At 28.8% G+C, this 18,723-nt stretch overlaps 3 protein-coding genes across 3 annotated transcripts; 1 reads left to right on the top strand and 2 right to left on the bottom strand.

The window, feature by feature from the left end:
- Positions 1–21: 21 nt before the first annotated feature.
- LOC129610790 (uncharacterized) lies at positions 22–1,784 on the bottom strand (the record flags this gene model as incomplete). Its single annotated transcript, XM_055523507.1, has 6 exons — positions 1,720–1,784; positions 1,311–1,424; positions 1,088–1,239; positions 716–1,015; positions 196–660; positions 22–122 (listed from the first exon to the last, which is right to left on the bottom strand). Coding segments are annotated over exons 1-6 (1,197 nt in total), but the record flags the coding sequence as incomplete, so codon positions are not given.
- Positions 1,785–4,082: 2,298 nt separating this feature from the next.
- On the top strand, positions 4,083–4,559 carry LOC129610789 (uncharacterized). The gene has a single exon (XM_055523506.1). The coding sequence runs from the start codon at positions 4,083–4,085 to the stop codon at positions 4,557–4,559; it is 477 nt and encodes a 158-aa protein (XP_055379481.1).
- A 5,152-nt stretch (positions 4,560–9,711) lies between these two features.
- Positions 9,712–15,277, bottom strand: LOC129610848 (uncharacterized). Its single transcript, XM_055523603.1, has 3 exons — positions 14,997–15,277; positions 14,457–14,590; positions 9,712–10,742 (listed from the first exon to the last, which is right to left on the bottom strand). Exons 1-3 carry the CDS (start codon positions 15,049–15,051, stop codon positions 10,176–10,178), a joined length of 756 nt encoding a protein of 251 aa, XP_055379578.1. The 5' UTR covers positions 15,052–15,277; the 3' UTR covers positions 9,712–10,175.
- Positions 15,278–18,723: the final 3,446 nt, after the last annotated feature.

Below are 18,723 nucleotides of genomic sequence, written 5' to 3'. Positions count from 1 at the left end.
ATCGCCGAAAATAACAAATTTTACTATTAAATCATTTAAATCGATCAAAATAATATCAGATTGTGATGTCAATGCGATTGCTATTAAACTTATCTGACAAGAAGAATTTTTTCCAGTATCATCTTGATTGTGCATTTAAATATAAAATTAAAATCTAAAATAAAAAATTACTAGAAGAAACGTACTAATACTTACAAAACAGCTTTTCAAAACATAAACATTTTTGAATAGAAATATCTTTCGTTTTAATTATTTTAACCAATTCGAATGTAATTGTGGAGAATAATAAAATATATTTGTCCAAAGTGGTTAGACACATATATTTTCCATCCAAAGAGAAGTCAAAAGAATGTATTAAACCTGTACTATAGTCGTTTATGTCGTCTTCTATTGTAATTTTATTTAGAATTTTAACAGTGTCGCCGATTTGATTACTGTTGAAATTATGTTCATAATCAATTTTTTCTGAAATTTTTAATTCTTTATATTTATTATCTTTAGTCAATCTTAATTGTCTGTCACGAATCTTCAATGGATAGAGAATTCGGAAGATTTTTAATGTAAGTTTTGATTGCACCATGTCTTCACCAGAATTGAGTTCTCCTTCTGATTTACCACCTAGTTGACAGCTACCGTAATTAGCATTCTTATTTTCTCCATCTAAAAACATTCTATTGTTATAAATTTCGTTAAAAACATTTTTTCTTATAATTACTTAAGCATGCTGCTGACCAAATATGTACGGAATCATTGGAAAAACAAGCAATAATTTTCTCACAATTTGGCAAAAATGATATAAATTTTAGTTGAGTATGTTTGTTGTGAGCATTTATAATATCATTTGCATTATTGAATTCGAGACTATAGTTTGCTTGAAACGTTTTTATATCTATAAGAATTGCTTCTGTTCTGCTTGCAACTAAAATATTTGTTTGAAATGCTGACAATACCGGAATAGAAATGATTTGTATAGGTAGTAAGCAATATTTTCCCAATCTTCTCACGCTGCCTTTTTCTTAAATACGAAATTGAAATAAGTAAATTCTTATTACAAATGTTTGTGTAACTTCTTAGTGCAATTATTTACCAATATCGATTATGAAAATCTCCCCATATTTTGTACCAACAAAAAATTCGTTCAAGGAATAAGTATTGCATTGAATAGCAGTATTTCTCGGACATTTATCAAAAGTTTTCCAAATTTTTTTGTATATAAAATCAAAAACAAAAACGTTACCACTGTGAAAATGTAAACAAAATTCTTTAATAACGTTTCTTTGAAAATATAATACATATATAAACTACCTTACCGATGATCGATGGCAACAAATTTGGTACTATTATAATTAAAACATCCATTTACAAAACGTATCCTAACGAGTTTTCCATCTATGTTTCTGGTGTTATGATATTTTAAAATTAATCTGAAATGTATTTAAAAAAAAGCTTATGTTTTATTAAGCTTATGTTCATATTAAAAGTTTGCAAGTAAAAAACATCATTTTCAAATTTGTAATTGTTTAAAGGATTTTTAATGACTAAATACTAGCAGAAAAATTTTCCTCTATTATACCCTATAATAAATGAGAACTATAAATTTGAATACTATGGCAATTTATATAATAATATAAAGCTATTTTATAAGTATATAAAATGTAAATATTTATACAATGTAATACATATGGCATGTAGTATATACATATGTAGGCCTGTACTTACCCATTTTTATCATTTCTTAATTTAAAATTAAGTTTTCTAGGTTTTCTTTCAAGTCCGCTTTGCATTTTTGCTATTATTTTTTTTATTTTTAATTTATTTTATACTTGTTAATTTTCATGAACTTATAAAAAGCAATGTTGTACTTGAGAATAATGTATAAAAAATTTTCTTGTTTATTTGATTGACGTTACAAATAAAACTTTAAGAAATAAAAAATATACCAGCAAATTGCTTAGCAACCAAAAGACTAATAGCGCCACCTATTGCTGGATATATTTTGTAAAATGAACAAACATTTGAAATAGGGCTGGTATGAAACACATATTTATACCTTTCGGCTTAAATATGTATTTTTGAAAATGCCTAATATATTTTATCTCTCACTAATATTTATTGTACTTACTACATTCAACAACATCGACTCATAAATTTCTTTGATTGCTAAATCTTCACTTTATAAAGTAAAATACGAACAAAACATTTGAAACAAATATATATACATATATTTATTACATCAAAATTAAATAAATTTTACCGCATAATATCTTTTTAAAATTCGAATCAAAATGCGTTCTATTAAGTACGTATTAAGTATTTCGAATTAAGTACGCTCTATTAAACACAATCAAATTTCACTTAGGAAAAAGTTGGCATAATTACTTCTAGTGTAATTATGCCAACTAAGTAACTTTATTTTAAAGCACAACGAAAAAAAATGTTCTCTTGGCAAAATTAAAGTCTTAATAAATTTACGAATTATGAATTAAAGTTAACACTTACAATTATTAGAATGAATAATGATCACATCCATAACGAAGAAAACTTCTATTTGTTCTCTCAAATGGAACAAAAATTTGGAATATGTGCTTCTTTCTTTTTCCAACAAATTCTTTTCTTTTTTGCATTTTTCAAATTTTTTTTTACGTGTAATTTTCTTTAAAACAATAATAAACTTTCAACGATTTTTTTATTTTTTTTTTTTAAGATACTACATTATCGGAATCACGGTAATTAAACAACTAAAATCGCAAAACTGTTTTTGTTTACTATTTCTACCAGCACGTTGTAGTTTTCCAAAAAAAGATATTTGGCATTTAATGTCGATTTCAATTTGACAATGCTTGGAACAAAGAAAGAGACTTACCTGAAGTTTTTGGCTTCGCTATGTTTTGTTTAATACAATTTTTAGGGACTTCAAGCGAGATAGAAACAGAGGAGATTCTTTCTTTGATATTTCCAATTCTTTGGCCTCGACTCTTCTTTTGTGAATTTGTGAATGAGTATGTTTAAATTGCGAGTGGATTTTTGCAAAATGGATTTCTGATACATATATGGGTCTTTCTTAAAACCTAAAAATTTTTATATTAAAATGAAATTTGGAGTTTTTTAAGCAACATATTAAAAATCCAAATTTCAACTCGAAATTTTAACTATAATTTTGATTAAGTAGATAATCGAGCTTTCTCAATTTTTTTATCTATTTCAAGAAGATTTGTTCAGGGTCCTTTTTTTCTCATACAATTTTGCTAGTATTGATTTGATGTGTATACAAATTTCTATCCAACTAATTAAAATCATCAAACTTTTCTTGATGTATAAATGCTGTCTGAGAGATAGTACTTGTGTAAGTAATGGCATTTTGAATTATAAGAGAAATCGAAAAAAAAAAGTTAAGCTAGCAAAAAGTTTACTATATAACGTTAAACGTTATACATAAAAAGTTACGTAAAGCGAGGGAAACCTGGTGGTCTGCTATGTAACAATACGCAAGTTGCAAATTTGCGTAAATTGATTTACGATTCGAAAGTGGTTTGGTATTATGTAACAAAATCGCATCGTAAAATATTTAAACTGGCAGCATTTTCTAAAATTTTTTGTTTTTGACATTTCTGGCAGTTTTTTCAAAGTAAACATTTGAATTATTTTAAAAAAGTCATACATTTAAATGTATGTATAATATGAAGGAGACGATTGTTATTAATTTTTCCAACAAATCTGGATATGCAGGTTAAGATTAAGTATTGTTCTTGCTCAGCAAACCATTTTACTTTTTATAACTGAAGTTTGTAAGCCTGTAGATGAAAAGTTCAGTCCACACGAAAAATATTTGGTTAGTTATCACAAATTTAGTGCTATTTTGGTACTTTCTTAAACCGGAATGGTTTTGCATTTTATTTTGACCTATAATTATAATTATTAATTACAAAAATTTAGTTAATTGCAGTAAATTTGAAATGCAAGGCTTTTTTTAATTTAACAAAGCAAAATAAATATAACACTTACATTGTTTAGTTTTATTTTTTCAGAAACTTAGATTTTCGCAATAAGAGTCGTATCCACAAAAGGCTTGCACAAGTTTCAACATGCTAATATCAACAAGCAAAACAAAATCAATGACTATATCAAAGCATCCACTCAGAGTTAAACTAGCTGTATATAACCAACCCATAGAACAAGTGATGGAGTTTAAGTATCTCGGTAACTTAATAACATCTTCCAGAGACCTGAGCAAAGAAGTTAAAACACAGTCCATAAAAGCTGCCTCAATATCTGGATATTTGAGGGATGTTATCTGGAAAAACTCTTACATGAGAATCAGCAGCAAAATCAGGATTTACAAAACATGTGTAAGACCAGTTTTAACATACGGTGTCGAAACAAGAGCTGATACCAAAGAAACGCAGAGTAAAATGCAAACCGTTGAAATGCAAACTTTAAGAACAATAGCAGGGTTTACTAAGCTTGATATGATATTAACAAGTGGAGCAGAAGAAGGCCTAAAGAATGGAAACAACATGTTCAGAGAATGCCCGAAGAAAGAATTGCCAAAGCAGTCATGATAGGGAGGCCAAATAGCCGCAGACTACCTGGTAGGCCCCAAAAAAGATGGCGAGAATGCTGGACATCCGGATCCTCCGATCTTCATTGAAGACTTCTTGTGTTCTATTATAAAAATACTTATACAAGGATATGAATGACATATAAATGCCTTTTAGGGGTCATTTATTATAGTAGAAGAATGTAAATTTATATAATATGTATACTATGTTTTATAAAAGAAGTTTTTGTAAAAATAACAGGAAAATTTCCTAAATAAAGAAGAAGAAGAAGAAGAGTCGTATCCAAAATGGCAAGTGAATGAAAAGTATGCGAAAGTAACATTCTGTAGTACCACTTTTGCTACTTTCGCATATTTGCGATATTCGATTTACATAGTGTTAAAATTGAAAATGCGAGAATCGTTTAGTGAAAATAGCACTACATAATAGGCCAACTGTATACCCATGAAAAGTGAAGACATATGTACATATATATGTGATTATCCCCTCTATTATGTATATCGGTATCGGCCGATAAACGATAATTTATCGGCAAAATTTTGCATTTGTATTACCAACATTGTTTATCGGTAAATTTTATCGGAGTCGGGAAAGCTTTTTTTCCCTGTATAGGAAACGTATTAGCTGGTATTATGAAAACGATAAATTGTCGGGTTTTCACCGATTTAAAAGCGGGTACAAATTTTTAGACGACAGATTTTTTTTTTGTAAAATCTTCATTTTATCAAGGAAACTGGTGTAATTAATTACTTTTAAATTATTTTCTTTCAAAATGTTATTTATATATTTTATTTAGGAGTAAAATCGTAAACAACAAAAGACAAATTGCGCGGTTAGTAGAAAAAATGGAAGAGGACTTAAACCTGGCAAGGAATGATAATCTGAAATTCTGGATAAACCTAAAAAATGTGTACATATTATATAAATAATAAAATAAAATAGGTACATAAACATACATTTTGTTGTCTAAATCCAATGGATTAGTTGAATCTCTTATATGTCGTCTTTGAATAGCTTGCGTTTCTTCACTTACTACCGTTTCTTCACTTTCAAAATATAATGCACCCGACATTTTCCCGATATATGTATATTTTTATTTTACAAATTTAACACAAAAAAAATTTGCTTACAACTTTTTAGCACATCAAAACCAAATTCAAAATAATTTTAAAAATTTTTTGAAAATAACTTTTGAAAGAAAACAAATGTCATTAGAAAAAAAAAACTTTTTCTCCAATTTACAAAAACAAAAATTTGTATGAAAAAGCTTCTTTTAATCGGTTGAAATATTTTTATCGGTATCGGTTCATAATACAGAAGAAGAAACCTAATAGAAACCTAAAGAACTGCCGATAATATATCGGCCGATACCGATGTTCATAATAGAGGGGTATATAAGAAGATATAAAATGCGCAAAAATCAACCCAATATTTCGACAAAAAATAAATTTGAACGATTATTTTTTTTTTGTTCTTAAATCTTAAAAAATGAGCCGAGCTTGGAAGGTTTTTCAAGACAAAAGTTTTAATGTTGTTATATCACAAAACTATATAAGTGTTAGAGCTTGTAAAATGGAAAAAGATTGAATTTTAGTTTTTTTTTAACTAAAAGTTTTAAAAATGATTTTGTGGGAGATTAAAATAGCCTTTAATAACTTCCATAAGAGTATGTGTAAATTCTTTAGCTGTGATATGTAACTCTCTCTTAGGATCCAGGTTTGTGCTTCTGTCAGCCGAGGCATCCAAACATCAGATGCTTAATGATATTTGTGGAATTGCGTTTATCTGATGTAATTTGTATTTCTATCCATTTAACTTTAGGTGCCTAAAAATCATAATAAGCCCGAACATATAAGGATACACTTTTATATTCTTTATAATTACTATCAATGCATACCAGTGTTTGCCATTCACGGTTACTCCCACAAAAATGCGATTGGTTTTAAGTTAATGGTCTTTTGCCACAATTAACCAAATGTGGTAAATGGTATTTTTATGGAAAGTGACGGGTAACCTTTTGAAATTCCTATAAGTTTCAAATGCTTAAGTAAACGACAGCAAATCGTAATTTGTATACAGCCAAAGCCAAACCATGAAATTGCGACCCAATTTTCTACACCACCAAATGCCAAATTTTAAACAATACGGAACGGATAACATTACAAATTTTTTTTAAGGTGCAACATTTTTTTTTTTTAAATCAATTATTATTGCAACTAGAACCATTCGGTCTATCTAGCAATCCTTTCTTCGCCAGTTCTAAAAATCACGTTTGTTGGGCCAACATCCTGTGATGATTCCCTCGAATACCTCCGTTACACTTAAGATCAAGCGGCAAGATCAAGCGGCTTCCTGCGGTTTAGCCTTCTGAGGATATTTTCGTGATTATTTAAGATATCTACCATCTCATTATTTTCATGTTGACTCAACCTAGATTTGTGGTTCTTTGCCACCCTTATTGTTTCATCTTCCACAGTTGGGACGTTTAGATCTCTATGCAAGGTATTGTTACGCACGTACCAAGGTGCTTATCTGTCTCAGGATTTTATTTTGCGATCTTTGGGTTATGTCTGTAGTACTTTTGCTTGCGCAACCCCACAGTTGGATGCCATACTGCCAGATTGGTTTAATTACTTGGTTATATACTAACAGCTTGTTCTGGAGATTTAGAGTTGAATTTCTATTCATCAGCCAGTTCAGTTTTCTCATTTTTATATCGATTTCTTCTTTTTTCTTTCTTACGTGAGGTTTCCATCTTAATTTGGTGTCAAGCGTCATTCCGAGATATTTAGCCTCATTCGCATGGGGAATTGGCGCGTTATTCAAATATATATTTTCCGGATTTATAATTTTATTTGTAAAATCAACATGAACTGATTTTCCTTCGTTTAGTTTTATTCTCCATTTCTTGGTCCACACATCTACTAAATCTATTGTTCTCTGCAGCTTAGATGTACACTCCTGAATTGTATCTTCCACAGCAAGTATAGCCGTGTCGTCGGCAAAAGTTGCTAGCTTAGTTTCATGCAAGTTGGGAATGTCATTAGTGTATAAGAGATACAGAACCGGGCCCAACGCACTGCCCTGCGGGACACCAGCACTTATATTCCTCAGACAAGAGTATTTGCTTCCAACTTAACTCTAAAGTATCTGTTCTCAAGATATGACGTCAGGATATTTCCAAAAGGTTCAGGAAGATTCAGTTTTATTTTGTAAATGAAGCCCTCGCGCCACACCTTATCGAACGCCTAAGCAACATCCAGGAATATAGTGGAGCATATTTTCTTAGTTTCAAAAGCCTCTTCTATGGTATTGGTTATCCTGTGAACCTGATCAATTGTACAGTGCTTGTTTCTGAATCCAAATTGATGATCAGGGATGAGCCCCCTCTCCACTATCACTGGTTTCAATGTAGCCAATAGTAATCTCTCGTACAATTTCGACATCATTGGAAGTAGAGATATCGGACGGTATGACGTTACATCATGTATTGGCTTACCTGGCTTTGGAACTAGGATAACCTCAGCCACCTTCCACAACATGGAACGTGATACACAGTCAAATACCGTGTTTTTTTTTTACAAAACAGAATACTGCATGTGTAAAGCAAAATAAATTATTATTTGATTCTGACGTTTTCAAAAATAAACAGCTCTATTATAAACTCCACTGTGAATTAAACTTAGCTGCCGCTTTGATTTTTAAATGATTACAAAACCACTTGTAGAGATTATGATGAATCAACAATGGCAGCACCATTTTTCGGAGTGCCAAAATCAATACTTTATGGGGTTGTTATGTGAATAAAAATTGTATATGACTACACGTAATTTTCAAAATTTTGTTGTGATTTTCAGTTGATAGTTTATATTATGTTAAACTTTATAATAAAGGTAATTGTGAAAAAAACGTAAAAAATTAGTAGCAAAATAAATTTTAATTTTTAAAAATCTATAACAAAGTAAATGAAATTAAAAAAAAACTTCTAAATAAATATCATGTAGCATCTATTGCATGTAATAAAAAAATTTGTTTTTTTATGGCGAACGAACAAAAGTAGCGTTTTTATATACATACAAACATATGTATGTACATAATGTACTAATTCCTAAATTTTTTTAATACGGAGCAATACGGAAAATTAGTAGAACTAGTGGAAAACAATCCGAATGTAGCTCATGGTGGAGTAAGTGCAGACTCAATAAAAGTGTATTTATTAAAGGAAATGTGGACGAATTTTGCTGTCAAGTTAAACCCTTTGGAGCCTTCAATAAAAAATCAATTATGTCAACTCAGTTCTTGGTAACTCAAAAGGATTTTATTGATCCGTTGTACATCTTCGTATGCTTCCAATATTTCCATTTTCCTCGCCTTCACTACTATTACTGATGTACTCATCACAATAGAATAAATCGGCACTCGATGAAATCATATTTTGATTTATTTCATAAAATAAAAATGTTATGGTATCAAATAAACATAAAATTTTTGAAAAATGTTTTTATTTTTATAAACTATGCACTTAATTCACTTCGTTTATTTTTATAAAAACTTCAAATGACATCCTTTTTTAAATCTTGATAGGAACGATTTTTTCCTAACGAATTCAGCTGTTCGTGAGGATTAATATGATTAAGTCATTCGCTTCCTGTACCATAATAACCCTATTCAACTAACAAATGTTTATTCTATATTTATATTTTCAAAATTATATTTTTTGAAAGCGAAGTTTTGTATTATTTTTCGTTTTTAAATATTTTTGAAAAGTGGGAAATAAATTTTTTTGGTACATATAAGTTCATTTCCCTTTATGGTAGCTGTATCAGACATTCACAGTGTAACTCTCTGTTAGAGAATTAAAAAACTAAAAAATATTAAAAGACCATTCTCTTTGAATTGCTTCTCACGTGCGATTATTACTTTCGTAGACTTTTGACATTTATTTTTACTACGTTTTGATTACTCTATTACGAATACATATTTGGAGCAGAATATTAGTAATTCGGAATTGACATTCGTAATTTCCCGAATTACAGAGCTACGAACGGAATTCATCTTTCATAAGAGAGGAACGAAAATTTTTTACAATTCCCAAGTAAAGAAATCTATTCAAACATTAAAGTTTTCAAGAAACTTGGTAGAATATTTAATTTAGTATATATTATACATTTATTTACAATTTTTTACAAATGCGGGATGATTATAAAAAATTTTTTTTAAATTACAAAAATTTATAATAAACTGCTTTAAAAAAGTATTTTTAATTACTTTATAGTAATTTGTCCTAATAGACTCAAATTGCTTTTTTCAAGAAGCTTATAAAGACCATTTTTAATTTTGTTACTGTATTGAATAACTAATGTTGATAAATTACTTAAAACTAATGTGACTTGTCTTTTCTACATAACTTAAAAGTATAAAGCACATTGAAATGAAAATCCGATACGTCATTATCAAAAGTCAAACATTTCCGTACGGCGAAATTCGATAACTTACATAAACAAACGTATGTAACTTGCTAATTTATACAAACTTTAAATTTTTTTAGCATAAAAATAGTGAAATGTATTATATAAATATAGGTATGCATATATACATAACAACAATATACATATGTTAGCAGCACCATCCAGATTTTTCTACATCTGCATGTGCAATATGATCAATACTCCACGAAACTCTTTCTAAACGACCAACACCATTGGCTTTTACGTTATTTTCAACTGGTATTCCAACTTGAACCGACGGTAAATTAAGAGTCATATCGGAAGGAGATGCTAACATATAGGCTGTTATTGAATCACTGGAGTCAAATTGTTTTAAGGTATGAGATTTCCCTTCTTTGGCTAAATGTACTAAACCTAGTGCTACCGATAAGAATACTTGATTTAAACCTTGATCTTGTTGAGCAGAAGTTTCAAAATAATTAGCTCCTATTGATGATGCGTATAAAAATGCTTCATCGCGAGATACAGTCCTGCTATTTTCCAAATCTAGTTTATTACCAACTAAAATCAAAATCATGGGATCTTGTACATTTCGATGGAGCTCTTGAACCCATATTTTAATATCCTTGAATGTACTATATTGCGTAAGATCAAAGCATAATAAAGCTGCATTAGCATTGCGATAATACATTGGAGCAACAGCCTTAAAACGTTCCTGTCCAGCAGTATCCCACACCTAACAAAGAAAAATAAAATAATCATGTATTATAAACAATAACTGATTACTGAATAGATATCAATTTATTAAATGTTTAAAGCTTATACACCTCATATATAAAAAATAAATAAGTATGTATGTGTATTACTTTTTTTTTCTTTTTTTTTATTTATTTATTCTTTATCTCATGAGAGCCCAATCGCTCGTATAGAGTGTATAAAATTCATAGGTATTATATAATATACAATAACAAAATTTGTAAATAATTAACCTAAAAATATATAAATTATTCCAATGCAAAATAATAATCAATCTAATTTCTTAACATATTCATCCAATAAAAGAAAAGAAAAAGTAAAAAACTAATATAACAAAAATGATATAAGAAAAAAAATTAAAGCTAATTTGATTTTAATGCGAAAACAAGTATGTATTTTAAATTTGGTTTAAATAAAAGACCCTGACTACTGCCTTAAATTTATCTAATTCATTAATTTTAAATTCATTTTCTAATTCATTATAGTTTCTATACGCTATGTTGTATATAGTATCTTGTCTATTAAATCTAATATTTGATGATAATATTCTTAAGTTTTCAGCCGTTCTTGTATTGTAGTTATGATAGTTTTTATTGACGGGTGGTGAAATACATGTATTTATGTTGTTATTTAGTATCATGTGTATTTGTGTTACCAAGTTGTATTTAATGTAAAGACGCAGCGGCAAAATTTTGTGTTCTTTGTGAATATATTTTGTAGAAGTTCTATGTTTGTAGCCGAAAAGATTTTTTATTGCCTTATTTTGTAGTTTTTGAATTGCGTTTAAATTTTTGTCAAATGTGTTTCCCCATATGTGAATGGAGTAGGTAATGGGACTGTGAAACATACTATAATAAAGCGATCTTTTCATTTTTACAGGAACTCTATTATTAATTAGCGAAAAAATTCCAGCTATTCTTCTGGCCTTCTTGATCTGCTCTTGTATTTGCATGTTCCACGTGAGACTGCTGTCAATTATAAAGCCCGGATAATTATAGGCTTCAACCATTTCTAGATTCACATTATTGTATTTGATATTTATAGTTTGATTTGGTTTTTTTTTTATTATCATATACTTCGTTTTTTTAGCGTTAACTGTAAGTTTATGTTTCTCCATCTAGTCATTTATTATAACTAGATCTTCTTGTATCGCGTTTTCTACTTGATTTAACGATTCGTGACTGTATATAATTGCCAGGTCATCGGCATACATGAAGGGATTTCCCCTTAATTTTATACCTCCAAAACCACTCATATAGCAGGAAAACAGAGTTGGTCCTAGTGAACTACCCTGTATCACCCCATATGGTACATTATGTAGATCACTTTTAATTTTATTCAAACTATTTTAATCAAACTTATTCAAACACTAATAGAATTATAATTTATATCTACGAAATATTTAAATTTTTTTTTATCTACAAAAGAAAATTTTTTTTTTAAATCAATAAATTTGAAAAGAAATCAGTCATATAAATTTTATCGCAGCTTGTCGTGATGTAAATGGATGAATAAATTTAACTTGTTAAAATAAAACAGAATTGAAATTAATTGTAAAAAAAATTATGAACTAAAATATTAAAACTAATGTTTTAGAAGCTTCTTCAAGAACATCACGTGAAAAAATGCAACTAACAGAATCCGGGAAATAATATTATTAGCAAATAATAGATAGTAGGTAAAAAAGTAATTTTAAAAATCATTCAAATAAATCTGATCTGCCAAGATTTAAGTGCTTATTAAAAATCGTCACCCCGGAGTTATACTGTCGTACAATCCAAATTTCAAAAAAAAATGAGTTACGAATTGGGCATGGCTAAATTTTTCAAGCTCTTTCAGTTGGTGTATTCCACACTTGTCTAACTATTTTAGTTTTTAAGATATCGGTTTTGTCGTAAACGCCGGTAAATATTAAAACTTTTAAGTTATATTGTAGTATCAATCAAATTTTGGTTTGTCATAAAAACATTTATATATAAATGTTCAAGAAAAAAAATTAAAACCTCCTTGCCAATTTACATGTTTCTATCTTTACACTTTTGATAATGACTACAGTAACCAAATATTCCAAGCCTTTTGGCAGTTGGACGATGAAAAGAAAAATATTTTCTATAGTACTCATATAAATAAAAGATGTTAATTTTTATTTTAATATAGAATTGAATACCTATCATATTATAAAGAATATGTAACAAACTATAAAACTTTATTTTGTAAAATGAAAGCTATTTAAAAAAAACTATTTTATTAATCTAAAAACATAAAATGATTAATAATCTAAACGTCATATGTTTCCTTTAATTTTCAGAATTATAATGTCGTATGGCAATATTCTTTTGTCGTACGTGTATTGATATGGAAAAGTTATGTAAAAAAATGCACTGTTTGTGCATTTTTTTACATAACTTTTCCATATCAATACACGTGCCAAGGCAGTTGAGTTCGTAATTCTTTATATTGCTAGCTATCCTAAAAAATCATAAAAATTTAAAAATTTTCGACGAATTTTGAGAAATTTTATCCTAAACTTCAATTGCGATTTCCCAAAACCCAAATTTATGGATATGCGACAAAATAACTCTGGGGTGACGAAATACCAAGCAATAAACGAACTTTTAGCTTCATATGCGATGTTTTGTTAAACTACCTAACCACTTTGTCTTTGATAGGGAGATTGTCTCTGTAAACAAGTTATCCCTAAGCTGGAATAGATGGCATATTTCCGACAATGCTGCAAAACACTGGGGAATTCATAGTTCCGTGGTGTCTAAAAAGTTATTACGTGCTGCCCCTCACCCTGCCACATACCCAAGTCATGGAGACGTGTAAATGTGATACTCATAATAAAACCAAGAAGGAGGAGCCATAAAAATCCAAAGAATTTTAGACTGATGAGTCTAACCTCCTTTGTTTTAAAAGCTTTGAAACTTGTCTTAAAGCTGAGGCTGCGGGACAGAATGGAGTCTGCTCAGCTCTCAGAATCACAGAACGCGTATCGAATGGGCAGGTTCACCGAAACTGTACTACATTGGGTCGTTTGGGAGGTGGAACAGTCCATTCAATACGTTTAGCTGTACAATACGTTAAGCTGGTGGAACAGTCCATTCAAGCTGTACTTCCTGGCCTACTCTGGAGGCCACGGGGTGTATGAATCGTATCGGTTTCCTGGCGAGTTGAGTGTCTTTGGGGCGGAAGTTTTCGCCATATTAAAACAATGCGAGATCTTGAGGGGTCTATATCAAGATCTGTTGTAGCTAATAATGTCGCAATAGTGACCGACAGCTGGCAGGCCAGGTATCGACAAAGCTAGTAGGATAATGTTACCGTGAGCTGACGGGGTGGGGCTCGCACCATAGCATCATATTATTTTGGGTCCTGGGCTAAGCGGGATATTAACGGGCTGATGAGCTAGCTAGGTGTGGCTCAGCAATGGATATTTCTGTGGTGGAACTTATTTTTGTTCCCATCAACAGTGAAATCGAATACATATAGGCGTTATTTATTGTGCACCGGTCACAAGGACACTGTCTTACTGATAGCAGTCTACACGCGACACTGGTCGTTGGGAAAGCATTCGCTTAGGCTAAGATTGTGCTTCAACATAACGTACCGCAACTGATATTGATCTAATATCGCAAAATATTGAAAAATGCAATGCAATGTAGAAGACAAACTTTAACACATATGTACTTACTTGTAATGTAATTTTAACATCCTCTAAAAAGATCTTACAATTAAAAAATGATGCTCCAATTGTTGGCGAGGGGGATGTGTCATTTGGTTTAGTCGATTTAGCATAGCGAGTGATTAAACTAGTTTTCCCAACTCCTAAAAGAATTATAAAGTAATACAAAATAGATATCATATTATTTTATATCTAAACACATTTAATGTAGGTAACAAAAGAAATTGAATAATATGTACATATTATGGCAGGAGTACTGAAAATAAGCATACGGGGATGTAGAAATATATGTATTTTTAATTGGATTAAACCACATGCACTTGAAATTCCAAAAATATTGATTTTACTTTTAGTTTATGTTATATACATATGTATGTATTATTCATTTATATTAATAACATATATACATATGTATATTATATATTATTCTTTTGAATTTACAGCCATAAATAGCCTACTTAAACATATACATACATACATACTTACGTTTATAAATTCAAAAGTCAAGAACAATAAATTTTTAAAATTTTTACAATACTTAAAAATTACCTCCTGACCCCAAAATAACGACCTTAGCTTCTATACCTTTCATTATTGAACACATATTAAATCAATATAAATAGCATCGAAATAAACATTTCCAATATCAAGCTTGAAATTTCTTTATTTATATCATTGTGAGTTTTACGTAATTTTCTTTATTTGAATTATAAAAAAAGTGAGCTATTCAACTATGATAAAAACCTATAAGGAATTTATTGATTTCACAACATAATAATTGCTCTTTTAGCACAATTTTTAAAATGTTTTTTTTCGTTCAAGTTATTTTTTATTTTTATATGTTTTGTTTTGAACAAAAATGTAGTGTTATTTTGTAAACAAGAAGTGCGCATTTCGCTTTCAAATGTCATACTCATTAATAGATAATACATTGACAACAAAAAAAAAACAGTGTACGGACTTTTTCTCTTTAGAGTCAAACAATTTTTACAGAGCCTAAAATGCCTCAACACGAGTTAATCATTTTATCATATTTCGCCCCATTAAACCGAATTTTCTGAAATTTATAAGGTTTTAGCAAGATCGTAATTAAATATTTACTATCTTTGAACTACCTATATGTATATTATGTAAAACATTATTTCATATATATATATACGTTATATATTTTGATAATCGAAATGATAGTATTGCGGCATACCAAATTCCGCATTTTCCAATCCGAATTTAGGTGTTCATTGTAACACAAGAAACCAGCGATGTGATTCACCAGGAAAAATGTAAAGTTTTATAGGATTACAAAATTTTCAAAAAGCAAGCGTATACAAGGTTGTTAGCACAAAAATTATCAAGTACAAGGCTGCCAAAACCTTTACTTTAAAAATATACCTCTGCGGTGTACATATTAAAATAAGAACGTGCTTTTGACAGTTTTTCACTTATTGAATTTTACTTAAAATTTAGTGCTTTTTAATAGCGAAACTTAAGTATTTTCTGAATCCTAACATTCGACATCGACAATGTTGAAAGTTAGCGCAATATTCTAATTAAAGACGAAAGACATCGAGATACCAAATGACTTTACGAATAATCTAATTAAAAAATACACTTCAAAATTCAGTTTTATAAAACATTAGTAAAAACGCGTACATAAATAAAAAGGCAAAAAAATTGTTATTTTTAATAACTTTATAATCAAGCGTAAGTTTTTCATTAAGTAAGTTAAAAATTTGAAATGTGAGCAAAGCCTTGCAAATGTAGCATTCTTGGTAGTCATGTGTCATTCGTGAATTAACTAATCTTAAATAACGCATCACTTCACTGAACTAAGCTGATTAGTTCACTTCTTTAAAAATGAATCGTTCATCATTCACTAAAAATTCCAATTTTCTTTTTTTGTTATCAAAAAAAATTACTGCATATACATTGATAATTGTTGTACATTTTATATTTTTCATTATTTCTTTTTACATTAATATCAAACTATATCTATTAATAAGTAGTTCGACTCTCCGTTTACATCACACTAATGCAATCACTCACCAATATTTGTACACAAATAATTCCCTTAGGTAAAAGAGTTAAGCAGTATACCTTCTTATTTTCATTTTTATATACGTAAGAATTTTTGGAAGAGGAAAAGAGTACGCAATAGAGGTCTACCTGTTTTTTTATAATGTATTTTTAAAAGCGGGAGCTATTTATTTTTTCGTATACAAGGTATAGGAAATATTATTAAGAATTTTAAAAGCGGGAGTTTTATTTCTGCAACTTATTCGAGTACAAGGTGGCAGAAATGGTGTATCCATATTATAAAAGCGAAGCGATTTAAAAACAATGTTTGACTATTAAAATAAAAAAAATATAATTTACATATTATGTGTATATAATTTGGAAAAGAAAAATAATATTAACAAAAAACTTAAAATTTGTAATTAGTAATTGTCATTACATTCATTGTAATATAAACTATAAATTTTTTATTTTTATTTCAATTTTGTTTTAAAAATGTACATACACATAAAAATGTTGTTTGTTTTGTACACACACGCGTATCTGCAATAGGATTTTTTTTTATAAATTGCTTAATTTTTATGCCTCGTCTACCGGCTTGACGTGAAATCAGCTCGAAACTCAAGCTGCGTTTTTACTATGTTAGTTTAAAAGCCCAAAAACGACGTTTAGCTATTAAATTTCAAATCATTATTAACATTTTAAGTCAAGTAAGCGACTTGAGTGAAGCCGGCTTCAGGTCAAGTAACATTTATATAGCCAATAATAAGTTTGAAGCAGCCATATAAACGGGATACATACATATTACATACATATTACATACACATACTGCATCATATTGTGTTTAAAGTATGAAATTTTAAATTTATAACTATTAATTTCATACATTCGAATGTTTTTACCTAACTTTTATTAAATGAAAAATAAAATATTAAAAAAAAATTTTGTTATCAAGATTAAAATAACAAAATTTTTACCTAACTTAATTTAATTTTATTTCAGTTTAATGTTTTTGATACGCTCGTTTGTTTAGAATATTTTGTTTCTTTCGTACCTACACAACTCTTATTACCATTTCTAAATAAAAATGGAATATTTTAAGAATTTGGAAGCAAAATGCAAACGAAAACTAACGGAATGGAACAAGTCGAACTACTTATTAATAGATATAGTTTGATACACACAAAAGTGACCGAATCAGTTGCCAATATAAATACAATACAAGTAAAATTGAACGATATACTTAATTCAATACACTTAAAAACGAACGAGAACTGATCAAGCATAAATAAAATGCAATACAAATAAAATTGGCCGATTTACGTCACACGTGCTTATTCCTAATACAAATGCAATACAACTAAAAGAGACCAAATTAACAATCTACCTAAATAAGAAAATTAAAAAATTTGACTAGTTGATTCAAATTGAAAGCTACCTCTATGAAATAAGAAAAAGGAAGCATTTAACTAGGCTACGATATGTCTTATATTTATGCATAAAATATTTAAAAAAGGGTAATAATTATGATCGTTTTTTAACTTAATATTTTAATAAAAGAAAAAAACTAAAAAAAAATTAATTATTATAAGGTAACATTCTAACGCAATAGATTGAAATAAAATATTAAAGTAAATTAAACAAAAGTTTAAAAAAATTAGAATAAGATTTCTGTTTTTTTCGAGGATTAAAAATAAAGATAATTATAATTATTTTTATTCTATAAATTGCTTATAAGGAATAATAAATTTAAACTCAAATGGTTTAAAAATATTATTTCTGCAAATTTAAAAAATTACTTATAATTTCTTATAACAGTTTTTGAGTAAAAGTTTTAAATATGTATTTCTCTACGTTTTAAACTTTTTGGTTTATATAAGTAGAGGCATTTTGTGGTTCAAAACTTAACAAAACCCACTACATATGTATTCTTTTCCTTAAAATTTTCTATAAATACGAATAGCCATAAGTTATAACCAAAAAACAATTATAAGTACACAAGAGAAATGAACGAAATGAACATTGAACGAGATTTTATAATCGGTCAGTGAAAAAAGTAATCCGCTCAGAACGAATCACTAAAATGAACGATGCTGCCCATGACTAATTCGTGGTATGTCTGTATGTAACTATTTTTTCCTTTCTTGCGATGACATGTTGCGTCCATTTAGTTTTGCGTTTATTGTTTATATGGTAGAACTATGAAGTTCATCTCGACAAATAGGCAGAAATAAATTTATTTATTTTTTGAATATTTACACTT

The sequence above is a fragment of the Condylostylus longicornis genome, unplaced genomic scaffold, assembly GCF_029603195.1.
Source record: "Condylostylus longicornis isolate FDR11 unplaced genomic scaffold, ASM2960319v2 ptg000048l, whole genome shotgun sequence".
Lineage (NCBI taxonomy): Eukaryota > Metazoa > Arthropoda > Insecta > Diptera > Dolichopodidae > Condylostylus > Condylostylus longicornis.
Note: the sequence above shows the minus strand (reverse complement) of the source record. Positions and strands in the feature narration are given on the sequence as shown.

Bases quoted from the DNA above. Each gene is read 5' to 3' on its own strand.
- LOC129610789 (XM_055523506.1), top strand. From the start codon at position 4,083: ATGCTAATATCAACAAGCAAAACAAAATCAATGACTATATCAAAGCAT.
- LOC129610848 (XM_055523603.1), bottom strand. From the start codon at position 15,051: ATGTGTTCAATAATGAAAGGTATAGAAGCTAAGGTCGTTATTTTGGGG. The intron at 14,591-14,996 runs GTAATTTTTAAG...TAATTCTTTTAG, and splicing joins CGTTATTTTGGGGTCAGGAG to GAGTTGGGAAAACTAGTTTA. The intron at 10,743-14,456 runs GTAAGTACATAT...TTTCTTTGTTAG, and splicing joins ATGTTAAAATTACATTACAA to GTGTGGGATACTGCTGGACA.